The sequence below is a fragment of the Ochotona curzoniae genome, unplaced genomic scaffold (assembly GCF_017591425.1).
Source record: "Ochotona curzoniae isolate NIBS_2020 unplaced genomic scaffold, NIBS_Ocur_1.0 contig_2688, whole genome shotgun sequence".
Lineage (NCBI taxonomy): Eukaryota > Metazoa > Chordata > Mammalia > Lagomorpha > Ochotonidae > Ochotona > Ochotona curzoniae.
The window spans coordinates 22145725-22164403 of record NW_024465553.1 but is presented as its reverse complement, the minus strand read 5'-3'; the positions used below and the strand labels follow the sequence as shown (position 1 = coordinate 22164403).

Below are 18679 nucleotides of genomic sequence, written 5' to 3'. Positions count from 1 at the left end.
GACAGCACTGGTATGTGTCACTGCAGGTCTAGCATCAATCAACTTTGAACTTTCAGAGTCGTACATTTTACCCTAACTCACTCAAGGCTAATCTTTGGGAATGACAACCCCCCGGGAACTCATCTCCGCCAAACCCAGCCTGTCTAGGTGCTGACTTTGCCCTGAGGACAGAGTATAAGCTGTGTTAATGCTAATGCCTGCCAAGCAGAGGACCTTGAAGATTATATTTGTTCTTTACAGCCTGGCAATTGGTACCATTAGTGGCCACGCCCGGCACTGCCCAGACCTTTGTGTGGTCTGGGTTGATGCCCATGCTGACATCAATACACCCCTCAGCACTGCAACAGGAAATCTCCACGGCCAGCCACTGTCATTTCTCCTAAGAGAACTACAGGACAAGGTCAGTGGGCTGAAATGGAAAGTAAGGGGAATGACTTTATAGAGTTGTCCTGAGGCTCTGATTCAATAAGCTTTTGGTGAAGGGTGGGTTGAGTGGAGTGCGGCTTACTGCTCCTACCTTTGGCCATTAAACACTAATGAGGGCCAGCCACCTGCTAGATGCTAGGGGCATAAGCTGACCACGACATGGTCCCAATTCTTAAGGGACTCTGTAGAAGCAGGATAATAAGGCAGTAAAAGATAGTAACTGCAGTGACTGGTGCAAGCACAGGACTTCCTGGTCAGGGCTCCCAGGCTGTGGGAATCACGGCTGTAGAAGAGCAGACTGGGAGTAGCCGTGGGCCGCACGTTCCTGAGCCGCTCCGGAGATGGGGGAGAAGCGAGGCTTCCTTTCCCTCTACAGGAAGCCAACCTGCAAAGTCATGATTTGGTGCTGGCAGGCCGAGGTGAAACAATTACACAACTCAGGTTTACGAGGTGGAAAAGGGCTATTCGACAGGATTTATAAAGTTAGCGAGAAAGCAAGACCGCCTCAGAAGAAATTGTTTTTACGCTTCTACAGGGAGCTTCCCTTCTAGAACACTTCTGCTCCTAACAGTCTCCTTCCCAAGTCAACTTGTGTATCAGAGGCGAGAACAGCCTGCTTACCCTGGGAAGAATTCAAGCCTAAGAATTCCTGCTTAATCTTGTTCATTCCCCTCTTCATAGGTACCACAACTGCCAGGCTTTTCCTGGATCAAACCTTGTATCTCTTCCCGAAGTATTGTGTATATTGGTCTAAGAGATGTGGACCCTCCAGAACAGTAAGTTGCTGCATTAGGTCTAAGCTTTGGATCTGTCTATAGCAGCTACTTATGCTCCTGTTTGAAAAGAACAGAATTTGATGCTTAATTTTTAATGAGTTGTAGATCACCATAAGGGCAAAATCCTCTTAAATGTGTATTTGTTAACAATGCTTTTTAGAGGGGAAGATGTGATGGTACAGCAGGTTGAGCATTGTTATTGAAGTGCCTAATCATGCATGTCGGACCCAGCTTCCTGCCGGTGTTCCTGGGAGGAAGTGGAAGATGGCCCAAGGACAGGGTTTCCTGTTACCCCCATGGGAGACCTGGAAGGAGCTGCTGGCTTCGGCATGATTTGGTTGTTGGCATTTGGAGAGTGAATGGGAGATCTTTATTTCCCAGTCTCTCCATCATTCTGCCTTTAAATTAATAAATCTCTGAGAAAGAAAGGCTTTTTAAGATAAGAACTCCTTTATATCTCCCCACAGTTTTATTTTAAAGAACTATGATATCCAGTATTTCTCCATGAGAGACATTGATCGGCTTGGCATCCAGAAAGTCATGGAACAGACGCTGGATCTCCTGATTGGCAAGTATGTAACTGTCATGGCTGTCTTCTGCTCGGTCCCCAGTCCCGTGTGTACCAGCCTTGGGCTGTCACTTGACAACAGTAGCTTTACCTTCACAACAAAAGGAAAGCATGCAAACTGAAAAAAGCTCAGCTACTCCAGAAAGGTAGCACCGTAGCAGCCCTGAGTGGGGCGGTTTCCGCGGAGCTGCTGATCGGATCCTCCCTCTGGCATCTCATCTCCAGTGTAAAGCTTATCTATTGATATTGTTCCTGCTGTCCCATGCTTAGTCTTGCTATTGCTTCATTTGAGTTTTTACATTGGGCAAGTGCTGGTACTATAGAAGATGGCAAGGGAATGCTAAAGCAAAAGTTCACAATTTTGCTTCTGTGTGATAAATGTCAGGATTGCCATGTGGTAGTATGTATTTGTCTTTTTTTTTTTTTTTTTTTTAAGATTTACTTATTTGAAAGAGGGATAGAGACACAGAGAGCGAGAGACAGAGGCAGAGGTCTTCCACCTGCTGGTTCATGCCCCAGACTGCCACAGCAGATTGGAGTCGGGAGCTTCCTTCTGTTCTCTCATGCGCATACAGGGAATCAAGCACTTTTTCTGCTGCTTCCTCAGGCCATGAGCGGGGAGCTGGATTCCAAGTGGAGTAGCTGGATTTGAACCAGTGCCCATGAGATGCCAGCATTGCAGGTGGTGGCCTTACTTGTTACATCACAACACTGGCCCCGGTATGTCATCTGTTAAGCTGTTAGGAAATCAAGTCTCTTAGCTTGTGGATGTTGTAGATTAGCTTCAGCCACTAGAAACCTGAGCTAAATTCAACTTAAAACCAAAGATGACATGAAGTCTAGCTGCTGTTAATACTCAAAGCTGCAACTATAACCCAACTTAGTCTGAGGTCCAATATCATAGGGAAGTGAAGACCTCTTTCCATTCAGAGGTTCCAATTTCTGCCCAGGGTAAGCAGAAATAATTTGTGGCATGCAGAACAATATCACAAAGTGGTATGGAGGAAGCTAAAATGCTACTAATCGGAATTATTAATAGTAATTAATAATGGCAATAATTAATAGCAATAGGAAATACGCTATAGAAAGAGTACCAGGACTGAGAGTCACAAAATCACGGTGTTGAAAGCACAGGAAGGATGCGCATGCATCCTGAGTTAGTGTCCTCACACCCTCTTCCTTTCCAGGCGACAGCGGCCGATCCATCTGAGCTTCGACATTGATGCATTTGACCCTACACTGGCCCCAGCCACGGGAACCCCTGTTGCTGGGGGGCTGACTTACCGAGAAGGCATATACATTTCAGAAGAAATACATAATACAGGTAGGTAGCAACCAGGTGTGTAGCCTAGTAACTACATAAGTATGCTGAGTCCTGACTGCAGGGACCTTCTAGAACAGTGTGCTATTGTAGACTTGTTTTTCTTAAACTTTTGATGGATAATACCATGATTAGCCCAATAAATATATTCATTTAGAATCATCTTTGAATCTGACTTATATGGCTTCTAGAACACTTTTTTAATAGAGATTATTTGAAAGGTGATGAGAGATCTTCCATTAACTTTCATTTTGCAAATGGCTGCAACAGCCATGGTTGGGCTAGGCTGAAGCCTGGAACCTGGAGTCCATCTGGGTCTCGCTGTGGGTGCCAGGGACCCTGGCACATGTGTCATCTTCCACAGCTTTCCTAAGCACATTGGCATGGATGTGCTCTGGATCAGAAGCAGAGCAGCTGGAACTCATACCTGTGCCCATATGGGATGCTGCTGCTGCAGGTGGCAGCTTAACTTGCTGCACCACCACACTGGCCCCAGCGGTGATGGCTCAAGTGATTGGGTCCTTGCCACCCATGTGGAAGAACTGGATAGCATTTTTGGAGGCTTTGGGACTTATTGTGGATCTCCAGAGAGTGAGACAGCTGATGAGAGCTTCCTCTCTCAAAAATGAAAAAGCTTAAGACCATGTAACTGTAATTTAATGGCTAAGAGCTCAATTTAATGTGAGTTGGGACTCTGGAATCAAAGCTGATCTAAATATTTGCAAGCTGGACTGGATCTTGGGTCTTTTTATGTAGACTATATATTCTGTGAAGGTACTGCAAAAGGTTTTGTGGAAAATGAAAAGATGTCTCTTTTGTGCCAAAAGCATCTCAGATCTGTGCAACGGCCGATACTGCACCGATCCGGAGCCGGGAGCTCTTCCAGGTCTCCCATACGGGTGCAGGGTCCCAAGGCTTTGGGCTGTCCTCGACTGCTTTCCTAGGCCACAGGCAGGGAGCTGGATGGGAAGCAGGGCTGCTGGGATTATAACCGGTGACCATATGGGATCCTGGCGCGTTCAAGGGGAGGACTTTAGCCGCCAGGCCACGCCGCCAGGCCAGCCCAACAAGCTAATTTTTAAGATGATGTATGGCCTATATATCCAAACAGCCTTTGACATAGAAAAGGTTCCCCAGTCATGTAATAATGGAATATCAGAAAGTATTAAGAATACTTACCCATGTTTCCAGATTTTGATGCCACCAGAAATATTCTCAGATCCTTGTATCCTTGAGCACTGCTTGTTCAGATGGCTCCTAAAGAAGATTAACTTCACCCAGAATAATCAGCTCCGTCAAAATACATTTCAGGGACAGAGGTCAGGACTAGATAGCTTCTGGTCTAATTCCCTTCAGGTCAAAGGAGCAGTGCTGGGGACTTGGGCAGCAGCTTGCAGACCCTCACAGGATTCACACATGGCTGAATCCTCACCAAGTGTAAGATAATGGGTAGGTCTGCCAGGAGACATCTGTCAGGCATAGAGCCTGCCCTTGGCCCAGTTCCACAGCGTGAGAAGGAGGCTTGTAGAATTAACCACACTTCGGGATACATGGTCTGGTGCTGTACAAGACTCCGATACAGCTCTGAGTTCAAAAGCAGGACCATGGCTTTGCTAATGGGATTCTCTCTACCTTGACACTTGCCGCTATTCTAGGCTGGCTCTGGAAGGTTCCTAGTCACGCTGCAAACAGCACACATTTTCCCAGGAAGCAGGTTGAAATACCATCCTCCGCACACCACACCCATTTCTTATTCCGAGAACCTAGCAGCTGTACCACTATGTTAGTAGATAAGAGGATGATTTATTTCCTTAAAGGTTTCTTGACTGAGAGAAAACAAAAGGTGATTTTACAGTTCATATTTTCCCCTTAGTTTGTTCTCCCTGTCCAGGTGCGAAGACCCTCCTTGGAAGTGGCAGCTAGGCAGTTTTCTGAGGTTCCGTTACACTCTGTTCTTCTCACAGGGTTGCTGTCGGCTCTGGATCTTGTGGAAGTCAATCCTCGGTTAGCCGCTTCGGAGGACGAGGCGAAGGCTACGGCTAGCCTGGCCGTGGATGTGATCGCTTCGAGTTTTGGTCAGACGAGAGAAGGAGGACATATCACCTATGACCAACTTCCTACACCAAGTTCACCAGACGAATCAGAAAGTGCAGAGTGTGTGAGAATTTAGGAAATACTTGATGGTACGTTTCACAGTGGGCATTCCGGAACTGCAAGGCAGTTGAGGGGACAGATGAGCGGTGCTGCCTGGGCCAGCACTGCCTTAATGAGCACATCTGTAAAGGTGCCCCCTTTACCTTTTGGTGACCAATATTCCTACTGTAAATGTTTTTATCCAGTCCATAAGTATGAACACGTTACAGTACCATGTAAATTTAAAGCAGTTATAAACAGCATTTATTACCTTGGTATGTCACTGGTCTAGTTGCCGTTCTTCACGTGACCCTGGCTCTCCGTCTCCCCCCTCCTCCCACGCTCTGGCCACACAGGGCATCCTTGCACCGTTAGCAGCAGCAACATGCTTCAATCACAGGTCAGAGTTCTGCTCCACAATCCCTTCCATTTAGGAAGTTCAGTGCTTGTGAAAGAATTTGTAATAAACCAGGACTGCCAGGATGGCCAGCTCCAGCAGGATGATGATGGAGAGTAACAGCTTGTTGGTTGTCACTCTGGAGGGAGGGAAGCCAAGAGCGGAACAGTCAGAATCCTTGTCACCAGCTCCCTCCCATTCTCAGTACTGGGGGATTGCTGGGCAGACCATGTGCGTTTAATCACGCAGCCACCCAGCACCAAGTACTTCCAGCGATCTTTGCTGGGTAACGGCTCCTGAGGCTGGTTTGCCCTAACTTGGGGATTAATACTGTCTACCTCATGACACCAAGCAAAAAAGCACAAAAATGCTTTCTTCACTTTTGCAAAATGGTTTTAAATGGCAGCTATTTTAATTTTTTTTAAAATTGCCATTCTGGTAGGGTTTTAAGTCTAGTTCTTACAAGATGAAAATTTTGGAAAACCAGCCAATTCCCATGAAGGGCAGTAACAACCAAAAGCAAGTATTGAGGGCCCAGTATGGTAGTGGCTAAAGTCCTCACCTTGCAGATTCTAGGATCCCATATAGGAGCTGGTTTCTGATCCCAGCAGCCCTGCTTCCCATCCAGCTCCCTGCTTGTGGCCTGGGAAAGCAGTCGAGGACAGCCCAAAGCCTTGGGACCCTACACCCGTGAGGGAAACCCAAAATAAGCTCCTTGTGATTACTTGGGGCATGGATTAGCATGTGGTAGATCTTTTTCTGTTTCTCCTTTTCTCTGTAAATCTGCCTAAAAAAGCCAAAAATCTTGTAAAAAGCAAGTATTGAATAGCAGCAAAGAAAACTTTTCTAATCAAGTTTTCACAAATATATGCCAAAAGATACGAAGCTCTGTTATTCCCGGGTGTTGGCTTCTCTAAGTAGCACAAGCCAGGACCTTTTAGCACGCTCCAAGTCAGCAGATACTCTTAACAAAGGATTTTATCCTGGGGTAGTTAACTACACAAGCCCACAGCTTGGCAGTGGGGACCAACTGGCATGAAGTCACAAGGCGCTTCATTGAGACTTTTAAGTTCTCCTGGTTGAAAGGTGTTAAACTATAACTCTTTATTTTAAAAACTTACTTTCTGGACATTGAACGAAGAATCTTTCGACTTTTGCTCAGGTTTTCACTTGTGTTTACCAGCTGAAAAGAGAAAACAGTAATTATTTCCGCATGCTGTAGAACTGAATATTCCAAAACTTACAGGATATATCATGGTGTATACATTGAAAAAAATCCAAAAAACCTGTACACCCGACTTGCATGAGAGCCTCCGAACGCACCCTCTGCCTTGGCTACTCAGAACAAGGAGGCTTTGCACGCACCCAGCTGGTGACTGATGCAACTCGTGAGCAACTGAAGATTTTAGTTTCATCAGCCAAATTCCGGGAAAGCCTGTTGAATGCCCTTGTTGTATGTTGGTCGGCTACCACTTTTGGAGTAGGGTGTTTTCCTTTGCCCCTTTAAAATTCATTGAACTGTGTGTACAGGAACTGGCTCCCAAGGGCCCTTCCCTTTCACTTCCCATTTCTAAGCTACAGAACTGGAGGCATTTAAGTGGATGCCACTTGTCACGTGTTCTCGTACCCAGTAGCCTTGGTAGATTGCTTTCTCAGCTGAATCATGTTCCTTAGCTTTGAATTCAACCAGGCCACACAACCTGTAATCAAAATGCCTGCCTTGTGATTTGTGAATTTTCACTGCTCTAAGAATGGAGAATTGTAGGTAGTACTGAGATATTTTCCTGTCCAAATCTTGGTCACAATATCTTTCAGTCTGGATTTTCCTCATGTTATTAAGAGTTATAGCATTCCAATGGCCAACTGTACTAGTGAAATATCTGTAGATTAACTCACAGAAGGGAAGAAACGAGTTATTTTTCAGAGCTTCTTACAAAAGTACAGTCATCATTTGGCCTGAATATGTGTGTTTCCTGCAATGATTCAACTAAAGGTAACAGCAAAGGTTTATATATTGCAGACTGTATCATTATATTCCGTCAGTGGTACTATTTAGTCTCACAGAGCAGGCATTTGGCCTAGTTACCAAGTGCTGAATTCTAGTTCATCTCTGTGACAACGCAGACCCTGGAGATGGTAGTGGCAGCTCAACGGGCAGAACCCATGTGGGAGGCGTGGGCTGCTTACAGCAGCTGCCTCTGGCCACAGCCGTTGGCTTGGGGGACTGAGACTACAGGTGGGCACTTACTCTCTGTATAAAAGAATTTGTTAAAGGTAGTAGAAAAATAAAATTGAGTTATTTTGGTGCAAAAAAAAAAATGGCTTTAAAATCCATGCAGTTATTTCACAATATAAATTTTCTACATATGAAAATTTTTACACCAGAATAAATTCATTCTTTCAATTCCATTTTTCGTGAAAGACTTTATTCATTTATTTGAAAGAATTTAGATTCCCCAGATGGCTGCAATGGCCACGAGACAAGCCAGTCTCTCTCTCTCTCTCTCTCTCTCTCTCTCTCTCTCATACATGGGTGTCAGCAACCCAAACACTTGGACCATTTTCTGCTTTTCCCGGATCATCACCAGGGCACGGAACTGGAACTGGAGCCTCCAGGGCCTCAGACAGCCCATATGGGATACCAGCATTGCAAAGTGGTGGCTTTCCCTACTACTACACAATGCCAATCCCTGTTTACTTCCATTTTCTATAAACTTTCTGAAGCACACTTCTTAAAGTAGGTATCTTCATAACAGCAAATTATCCCAGTAGTTGCGTAAGAAAATAAAAATTTGATTGGCAGCTTTAATTTCTTAAGCACTTTTAAACATTATTTCTTTGCAACAATAGATGATACAGGAACTAAAGTTGGAATGGCTGTAATTTTTACAAATGCAAAATTTGGCTCTTTCAGACTTTTCCCCCTTTTCTAAAACAAATTTCCAATTATATATAAATATCAGGAGTAAAATTTCTCTTAGCTAAGCAAAGTAAAACTTGAAAAAATAAGACTCTAACAATTACTCCTGGGGCCAGCATGGTGATATAGCATGTGAAGGTTCCAGCGCAGCACCAGTACCCCACATGGGCACCAGTTTGAGTCCTGACTGTCCCTGCTTTTGCCTCAAGTTCTTGGGCCCCTGCACCCACGTGGGAGACCTGGAGGAAGCCCCTGGATCCTGGTTTTGGATGAGCTCAGCTTCAACCATTTGGGGGCGTAAACTAGTGGATAATGATCTCCCTCTCTTTCCCCCTCCCTCTATAACTCTTTTTCATAAAGTTTTTATTGGAAAGGCAGAATTACAAAGAGGAGAGACAGAGATCTTGGACCTGCTGGTTCACTCTCCAGATGGCTGCAATGGTAGCTTCTTCTGGGTCTCCACAGAAGTGCAGGGGCCAAGGCCTTGGGCCACTTCTACTGCTTTCCCAGGCCACAATCAGAAGTGGCGCCCATAGGGGATGCCAGTATTGCAGGTACAGGATTAGCCTGTTTTGCCACTGCACCAACTCGAAAAATAAATCATTTAAAAAAATCTACTCCCTAAATTCAGAATGCTGTATGCTGCTCGCCTCAGCATGACATCTGGGTGCAGTGAGCCCACCCACATGCCCCCAACACCCTCTTCCCAACCTGCCCAGACTTACTCTGCCTTTGGTGCGTTCCAACTGCTCTCTTTGTTCCCCCAGTTCTTCTATGATTTCTGAGCCAATCTGGTCCGTCTCGGTGGCAATCCGATGAGAACGCTCAATGCTCTGGGTGGCCCGGTTCAGGCTCTCAGTGCCTTGCAGAAGCAATGCCCTTTGGGATTGTAGTCGATTCTAATGGGAGGATGCGAGGGAAAAGTTATTTTTCCATTATAAATTCATTCCAACACATTTCTTCTGACCTTCCCTGTACAAGAAGGGATTCGGCGAGCAGTCATTTTCACTACCCTCTTGACAGAACCCAAGATGCTGTTTCTAACGAACTCTAAGATCCTGGTCAAGGTCACAGGCCAAAGCGGAACCTGGAGCTCAATCATCAGGATCACAGTGATTGCCGTTTCACTGCTTATTCCATGTAAGTGAGGTGAGGAAGAAAGACTAAACACAGTGCAGCATGCTCCCTGTTTGTGATGAGTCTGAACTGTGTGTCGGCCTCCTGGTCCGACACCTGAGAGGAAGCAGCCCAGAGTAGGGAATTGCCTGGGACTGCAAACATACTGTGACTGACGGTGTCATGCAGAAGTCGGCCAGACCCTGCAGTCCTAGGAAGGAAAGGATGAATTCCCTGAGGATTTCCACTTGGCTGGTGTGGTACTGGGGATCCAAGGCTGGGAGTGAGTTCCTGTCTTGTCCTTAAAAGAAACCAGAAGCCTGGAAAACTATGGGGTTACACTCTTGGTGAGGCCAAAGTTGCCATGCCATGCACTGTGAGCTCAGCCTGCCTGCTGCCCTTGTAGCCAAGTGGCCTCCCTGGGGATTTCCTCTATGGGTAATCCTAAGCACGGGCACCACGGGGACAAAAGCAGTCTTTGTCAGACGGAATCAACCATTGACCAAAACAGGTGCAACTCTAGGTTCTCAGCTACTCAGAGCGCACAGGGTCTGTCCCGGAGCAGCTGACAACCAGCTGGGCTCCATCAAGGAGCATGCGACTCAGCTAAGAACAAGGAGAAGGCTAGAGAGGTGATCTGGTTCACTTCCCATTACCATGAAGCATATGAATAACACTGTATCTGTTACTGGGTCATCCTGACACCAAGGTCAAGAGAAGCCTGGATTCATTTTTAAAAATACTGATAACCTAAGTCAGGACAGATGCTTGGCACAGTGGTTAAGGTGTTCCTGATAATACCCTCATCCTATATTCCAGTACTTAGACTTCAATCGCAGCTTCCAATTCCACCTTCCGGCTAATGTATAGATGACAGTCACATGTCTGGGATCCTGCCAGCCAAAGGGGAGACATAGCTTCAGCTTCTGGCTCCTGTACCCCACCTCCCCCAGCTGCTGCCAGCACCTGAAGAGTAAACCAATGGAGGAGAGACCTCTGGTCCTCAGACACTGAAACAGAAAAAGCCTCACTGAAAAATTTTTGACATACTTGAGACAGTAACTAAAATTCATAAGATAAGGCCTGGTTCTGATGGCTCAATGGCTAAATCCTTGCCTTGCACACGTTGGGATTCCATACAGATGCTGGTTCATGTCCTGGCTGTTCTACTTCCCATCCAGCTCCCTGCTTATGGCCTGAGAAGCAGTACAGGATAGCCTAAAGCCTTAGGACCCTGCACCCACATGGGAGACCCAGAAGCTCCTGGCTCCTGGCTTCCGATGGGCTCAGTTTTGGCCATTGCAGCCATTTTGGGAGTGAACCAGCAGATGGAAGATCTTTCTGTCTCTCCTTCTCTCTGTAAATTTGATCTGCCTTTCCAATAAAAAAAAAATCCTTATAAATAAAATAAAATAAAATGTATAAGAAAAACACTCAGGAAGAAAAGAAATTGGTCTAATGGGTTAGGAATACTGAGCACAAATAAAAATAACAGGTGACAAGTAAAGCTGTTAAACATACACAAAACATTTCCTGCATGTAAGTTTTCAGCAAGTTCATGGAAAACATGTACTGTGAAAAATATGTGAGGAGGCCCATTTATTTTTAAAACTAAGAACATTTTCCATTTGAAAGGCAGAGTGTGATCTTCCATCTGCTGGTTAAATCCCCAAATGTCCAGAGCAGCTGGAGCAGGCCACATCCAGGAGCCAGGGACTCCATCCAGGTCTTGCACATAACTGCACCTCCATCTGCTGCCGCGCAGGTGTGCACTGGCTGGAAGCTGGGACTCAGGCCAGACACTCAGAATACGGGTCCCTCAAGTGGGAACGAACTGGTGTGCCATATGCCTATCTCTAGAGTTATATTTTAATTCCAGTTTTTCAGAAATTTATTAAAGACTCGCTCATGCATTAAGCATGGAAATAAATAAAATATGCACATGGTTTATAAAGACTTGCCTAGCTAGGGTAGGGACGCAGGGAGATGACAGGAAAGAAATAAAGGTACAGACAAGAAAACCCAGTGTGTAGGGCCCTGAGAGCTGCACCCCACAGTAAGGTGAACCCCGTCTCTCAGACCCTTGCACAGAACAGCAGCTTACCACGTGCTCGTTCTCGATGGCATATGCCCCGTGCTTCATGTCTCCTCGGCTCCCAGGCGGAGCCGTCAGAGGCGTGCTCCTCACCTCCCGGTGCAGTTTGGCAAGGTCCTTCCGGTAGTTTCGAAGCTTAGACATCATGGGATTACGGAAAGACAAAGGTGCATAACGTAGTTCCTCTTCCATCTCTGCCAGCTGGGAAAGCAAAGAGAGGACAATGAGCCCATGGCCTGGTTCCTCTGGGGATGTGCCTAGTTTAGAATCATCTAAGCACATACCACCCCCACGTAAACATTCAACCATATGCTTCATGGGGCACAAGTACATCAGTACCATCTGGGGCATTGATATGGTATGACAGCCTCACAAGTGGTGCCTCAACCCACTGTGCCACAATGCTTGCCCCTCTTTAGCTTACTGGTTTTGTTTTGGTTTTTTTTTACATTTTCTAATTTAATCCTCTGTACTTCGACAGGGAATACTTTATCCACTTCACAAATAAGACCTAAACCTGATCAAGATGACACAGTAAGAGGGGTCAGCTCTTTCCAATGTACTAAGCCTTTAGCCTGGTTCAGCAGTGCTGCTGTGCAGCCCAAGGACTGGCCCTGTGGTGCAGTGTGTTACGACACTGCCTGTGATGCTGGCATGCTGCTCAAGTCTTGGCTGCTCTGTGTCTGACCCAGCTCCCTAGCAATGTGCTTGTTAGGAAGGCAGCCAAAGATGGCCCAAGAGTGGGGGTCCATGCCCTGGTGTGGGAAACTGGGGTGGAGTTCCTGACTCCTGGCTTGGGACTAGCCCAGTCCTGGCTGGTTCCACCATTTTGGGAGGGAAGGGAGGTAAGAGGGTCATGAACCAATGGGTGGAAGATAGGTCTCTGTCTTAATCTGCCTTTTAAATAAATAAATATTTTTAAAAGAAATATAAGCACTTTGAGGGCTATACTAAAAACCACATGATCTGGTTCTCCTCTTCCTCCTATTTCCAAAAAAGTTATGTTTGTCTCCAGGCAGGAGATAACCGGGGCCTGCAGAGCAGGCTGCTTTGGGGAATCCAACTTCCCTTTTGTGGAACAGGTAAAATGTAACACCTATACAGGTTCACAAGAGGTCCTGTATCATTCAACAGCCTGGGTAGCCAGAGTTTGTTCATTTTTCTAAGTTCAGAGAGAGAAGGTATCTGAGCATCAAACAGATAAGTCAGTCGCAGAGAAAAAAACCATGCTACCAAGATGTTAACTGAAAGAAGACTGACTACGTTACAGGTGTCATGGGTGGATTCACCTATACTGGGCAAGCAGTAAGAGAAGATTCTAGAACCCATAAAGGAGATGACTCCATGGTCTAGAGGCCTGGTCCTTTTGAAAATAGATTCAGAACACAGAAAAGCATGTAGATAAGATGATTTCTCAAAATCTCATGGCTACAATCAGGGCAGCTGAATCACAATAAGCTAGAAGGAGACACTCTGGGCTAAGGAGAATTTTACAGTCTATTCTGTGGTAGCTATTTCTGCAGAGCAGTGCTGGGACAGGGATGTTACCCCGATCGTAACAGGTGCAGTGAAACTAGCTGACAAAGAGACAGAAGCAGAGGGAATCTTGTTGCCAGAGGGTTACAGCAAAAGAAACTTGGCTGGCTCCTGGCTCCTGACTGCTGCCTTGGACCCAGCCCTGGCCATGCAGCCATTTGAGGAGTGAACCAGTGGATGGAATGTCTCTGCCACTCTGCCTTTCAAATAAATAATTTTTTAAATCACAAAGTAATGCGTGTCTTAAAAAAACAACAACAAGCCAGTAATCATCTTACTGACGAGAGATTTAAGCAGACCCCTCAGGTGAAAGTCCAAGAACGCCCTTACTGCTCATGCGCTGTCAAAACTCCTACTTCAGGAAGGAACTCAACTACCCACTCGTGTCGGTCAGCCCCTTTCTCAACACCCACTCCCGTTCGCTGGCCTCATGTAGGAAGAAACCGTTACAATCAAGATCAACAGAGCGCAGCACTCAGAAATACGAGGCAGGAGGAAACAGGGACGAACTCTTACGGTTTCATTTGCTTCTTGTTGCTTTTCATCGAAATCTCTGATCAGCTTCTTCTTCTCTTCTGGAAAAGACAGACAAGTTTCCAAGTCTCACAGCAGCTTCCTTTGTGAAGGCCACTCACTCAGCTCAGAGCAGGTGTCCCCTCCAGCCCTGCTGGGAGCAGCAGTACTAACTGACCCCTAAAGGCGCTGAGGAGGGAAGAGAAGCCACTGCATCGCACACCGAATGCCTGGGGAGCAAGTCCTGCATCATTGATTGGTCTTAAAAGCGAACAGAGTCTCCTAAGAAACCATGCCGTCCAGTTCAGCATCCCCAACCTTTGCTATTCTGCTCTGAGGAGGCAGGCCTGATTTCATCAACAGGAATTCTTCCCCACACCGACTCTCAGGAATCTCTGCCTCCACGGTGTGAGGAATCACTTTCTGCATATTAACCCTCTGCCACAGCTCTCCTGCAAGGGCGCTTTCCTGGCGGCTAGCGGGTGTGGTGCTTGTCTCCCCCTGGTGGTAGCACTGGTAATGACGTGCACAATGAACCCTGTCCTGGCACCATCTCCCTCTTTAATCTCCCTCTTTAATCTCCCTCTTTAACAAACGGAAGTCCCCGCTTCAAAGCAGGAGCAGCTTATTAAACAGTGTTTGTTTGCTTTCACTGTTACATTTTTTTCTAGTCAGATTACACATATTTTCTATTTAGAATATACCAAGTTTTCTTCCAAAATAACTACACCAAATACACTTTTTTTTACATGGAAGTTTCAGTGTCTATAAAGAAGACAAAAGTAAAAATGGCACCAGGACATGGCAAAAACTACGAAGAGGGTACTGCAATGCTGCTTATCAACAGCTGCCTGGGGCGGGGGAGCCCGGATGAGTTCCAGGCTTAGGTTCTGGTACCGGCTCTGCACCGGCGTCAGCGGGTGAGCCTGGGACTCCCTTCGGTTCCGTGGAACCTGACCTGCTTCCTCGGACAGAACACGAGGGAGTGAGACATCTCTATCCAAGGGCACTTCAAAAACACTTGTGGAAAATGCAAATTATGAAAAATAAAACAGTCGTAGGTTTCAAAACGTTCCCAATAATATTATTTTCAAATTTAATTTGCTCATGAAATTCCTGGTGTGCCCTCATACTCGATAAAACTTCAGGCTAGCAGTTGAGAAGCCCGTGTCCACACTGGAGCAACTGGAGTCTGTGTCCTGGCTCCAGTTCCCGACTCCGGCCTCCTGGCACTGCAGACCCGGGGGCAGCCATGACGGCTCCGCAGCGAGGATTCCTGCCAGCCACATGAGAGCCGGCACTGCGCTCCTGGCTCCAGACTTCAGCACTAACCCACCAAGCCCTGAGCCACTGTCCTGAGGAGTAAACCCATGAATGGGCGCTCTCTGCCTCCCTAAACAGCAACAATAAAAGCTGCTGTGTTACTTTTGATGTTTTTAAAAATATATATACATTTAAGAGGTCCAGCACGATAGCCTAGAGGCTAAATCCTCACTTTCCATGAGCCAGGATGCCATAAGGGCACCAGTTTGTGTCCCAGCTCCCTGCTTGTGGCCCGGGAAAGCAGTACAGAATGGCCTTGGGACCCTGCACCCGTGTGCGAGACCCATCGGAAGCTCCTAGCTTCTGGCTTCAGATTGGCTCAGCTTTGGCTGTTGTGGCTACATGGGGAGTGAACCAGCAGATGGAAGATCTTTCTGTCTCTCCCTCTCTCTGCATATCTGCCTTTCCAATAAAAATAAAAACTAAATCTTAAAAAAAAAAAAAAAACCAGAAATAAGAAAACGGAAGAATGCTCACAGCTACGGCAAATGGGGCAGATCCCAAGTGCCAGGATGTAACTGGAGCGCGCAGCGATGGAGCCGGGCTGTTCCTGGGGGCCCTGCCACACCTGCTGTCAGGAGGCAGAGCTTGCCATTGTGCTGGGAGTCATCGCTCCGAGCTGGAACACCACCCTGCAGCACTCGCACTGCTGACCGGAGCCCATGAGCGCCAAGCAGCGGCGGGGACACACACTCACACACACGCACGCACTCTCCTCCTGGCTCAGTCTTCCAAAACGGCCTTACTCAGCAAGTCTCCTCCTTTATTAACAACAACAAAAACAAACAAAAAACCTGGCATTTCATTATTGTTTCAAGTTCTGGAAACACTCCTCCCACTGGCTTCCCTGTGCCGTTCTGTCATTCACGGCTCTTGTGACGTTTGGAGACGCCCTGCTGTCGGCTGGCTGTCACAGGACACACACCTGCCCCGCGGGGAGCGCCGCGGCCCCACGCCCCCTCAGAGAACAAAACACATGATGGCAACCCACTTGGCATCTTGTCCTAAGAAATCTAAATCCTGTCGTCCAGAGCTGGCCTTGGCCGCGGTGGAGCGTCAACGGCCACGCCAGCTCTGGACCACAGGCCTCCCAGCCCCAGTGCTGCTGCACGCTCCTGCGCTCCCGGGAGTCCGCCCTCGGAACTGCCACAACTCATCGCCAAGTACGAGAGCCAAGAAGGCTCCCGCCCACGACAAAGCAGCGGACTCCACGCTGGTGGCACAGGCACCAGAAGGGCCATGGGGCGCCCCACGACCTCCCACGCCACATGCGTGGCCGACAGGACACCTGCCACGACGGGAAAGGCCACGGGTGGTGGCGCCTTCTCCTGGACACGGGAGGGAACAATGCAGCCCGCCCGAGGACCGCACCGGGGCAGGCGGTCCGGCTTCCTCGGAGGAGCCGCAGAAAGACAAATGCAAAGACGCGTTCACATACTGCAAAACCCAAAGCAGAAACCATCACTACGGGGATTCAACATCACATATTCATTAGATTAAAAAATTAGGGCACTGGGCCTGGCGCAGTAGCCTAGTGGTTAAAGTCCTCACTTTGCAGGCACCTGGAACCCATCTGGGCACTAGTTCATGTCCCAGCAGCCCCGCTTCCCATCCAGCTCCCTCCTTGTGACCTGGGGAAGCAGTCGAGGACAGCCCAAAGCCTTGGGACCCTGCACCCACGTGGGAGACCTGGAGGAGGCTCCTACCTGGCTCCTGGCTTCGGATCAGCTCATTCTAGCTGCTGTAGCCACTTGGGGAGTGAATCAGTGGATGGGAAGATCTTTCTGTTTCTCTCTATAAATCTGACTTTCAAATAAATAATTTTTTTAAAAGTGCAACAGCAGTGCTAAGTGCCAGTGTTGCCGGTGATGGCTTAGCCCTGCACTGCTGGCACCTAGAAACTGTTTTTAGTTTGTTTCAGCCACCCACCTGGGATTTTTTTTTTTTTAAGGATTTATTTATTTTTATTACAAAGTCAGATATACAGAGGGGAGGAGAGACAGAGAGGAAGATCTTCCGTCCAATGATTCACTCCCCAAATGACCACAACGGCCGGTGCTGTGCCCATCCGGAGCCAGGAGCCAGAAGCTTCTTTCTGGGTCTGGGTCTCCCACGCGGGTGCAGGGTCCCAAAGCATTGGACCGTCCTCGACTGCTTTCCCAGGCCACAAGCAGGGAGCTGGATGGGAAACAGGACTGCCAGGATTAGAACCGGCACCCAAATGGGATCTCGGGCGTGTTCAAGGGGAGGACTTCAGCCACTAGGCCACGGCACCGGGCCCAGGAATTTTTTTAAACATACAAAAGGAAAGTCGTGAGATAGTTCTGCAAGCAGTTACTATATACCCCTTTATTTTCATCTCCCCTGGTAACATCTCATTTTACTTTGTCAAAATTAATGAACCACATCCCACAGGGCAGACCCCGCCCCAGAACCACCTCCGGCGGGATTGGAACCCTCCAGACTCCCTTGTCACCAGCTGGACAGCAGGGCTCCCGGCCCGGCCCCACCTTCCCCTGCCTCTCCTCCTCTACCCAAGCCCCCAACAACCTTCTAAAGTAAAATCCGGGCCCAGCGTGGTGGCCTAGTAGCTAAAGTTCCCACCAGCGAAGACTAGAAGACCCAGAAGCTCCTGGCTCCTCGGATGGGCTCAGCTCGGGCACTGTGGCCACGTGAGGAGTGGACCAGTGGGTGGAAGATCTCTCTCTCTCTGTATATCTGCCCTTCCAATAAGATCAATGAATAAATCTCTTTAAAAATAAAATAAAATCTGCTGCTGAAACCGCATCTCTCCACATCACGTGCAGACAGACATGTTGGGGTGACATTCCGCTCCCTTCGCGTTCTGCCTCCCGCCACCCCCAGCGACACACAGCTGCGAGGATTCACTTCTGCCCTCTCAGCTGCGTCTTCTTCCCCTTTCTCCTCCCTTGGGCAAACTCCCATCCAACCCCTTACGTCCCAATCCCCCCAGAGCCACGACTCCTGAACCCCCCGTTTTTTTGGTGCCACGGACCCTCTCGTCACGACAGGTGGAAACGAGGGGTCCCTCTTGAGAGCCATGCCTGCCTTGAAGTGCGTAAAAGCACAGACAGCTACGAAACAAGCCCATCCCCCGGAACACAGGACCACAGGTTTAAGGTACAAGAGCAAGCAGAGATGAGAGCAGGGACGAGCCCGGGCGCCCACCCGCCCACCCGTCCACCCGTCCACCCGCGGCGTGTCAGCAGGAGTGGCGACGCCCGAGGAGGCGGAGGGGCTTTGGGGTGGTTGCTTTGGCTTTCCCTTCCTCACGCGCACGGGGCGACTCTGCCCCCAGTCCGTCCCGCCCCTGCCTCACCCGTCCCTGCGGTCCCCAGCAGCCGCCCGGGCACCCCTACGAGGTCTTCATGGAGGCCCCGGAAGATCTCGTGTAACTTCTCGAAGTGCTCCGAGGAAGCGGCGGACGTGGCCATCGCGGCGGCAGTGCCACGGCCGCGGCCGCCGAGCCGCCGGGCTCCGAGTCGGCTCCTAGGCCGGCTGTCAGCCGCCCAGCCCCACGGCCATCGCGGCGCC

At 48.3% G+C, this 18679-nt stretch overlaps 2 protein-coding genes across 3 annotated transcripts in view; one reads left to right on the top strand and one right to left on the bottom strand.

The window, feature by feature from the left end:
* ARG2 (arginase 2) overlaps positions 1 to 5261 on the top strand; it is a 17166-nt gene extending 11905 nt beyond the window's left edge. Inside the window, exons 4-8 of the mRNA XM_040975411.1 lie at positions 241 to 400; positions 1108 to 1202; positions 1670 to 1774; positions 2958 to 3094; positions 5056 to 5261. Coding sequence (XP_040831345.1) covers positions 241 to 400; positions 1108 to 1202; positions 1670 to 1774; positions 2958 to 3094; positions 5056 to 5261 — 703 coding nt within the window. The remainder of the gene's footprint in view (positions 1 to 240; positions 401 to 1107; positions 1203 to 1669; positions 1775 to 2957; positions 3095 to 5055) is intronic.
* VTI1B (vesicle transport through interaction with t-SNAREs 1B) lies at positions 4821 to 18679 on the bottom strand. Of its 2 annotated transcripts, none has more exons than XM_040975413.1 (6): positions 18465 to 18679; positions 13805 to 13863; positions 11762 to 11953; positions 9267 to 9440; positions 6743 to 6804; positions 4821 to 5301 (listed from the first exon to the last, which is right to left on the bottom strand). In XM_040975413.1, exons 1-6 carry the CDS (start codon positions 18577 to 18579, stop codon positions 5232 to 5234), a joined length of 672 nt encoding a protein of 223 aa, XP_040831347.1. In that variant the 5' UTR covers positions 18580 to 18679; the 3' UTR covers positions 4821 to 5231. The 2 variants fall into 2 exon arrangements, with proteins under 2 accessions (XP_040831347.1, XP_040831346.1); XM_040975412.1 differs by lacking the exon at positions 4821 to 5301 and adding an exon at positions 5426 to 5760 and having other exon boundaries at positions 18465 to 18665.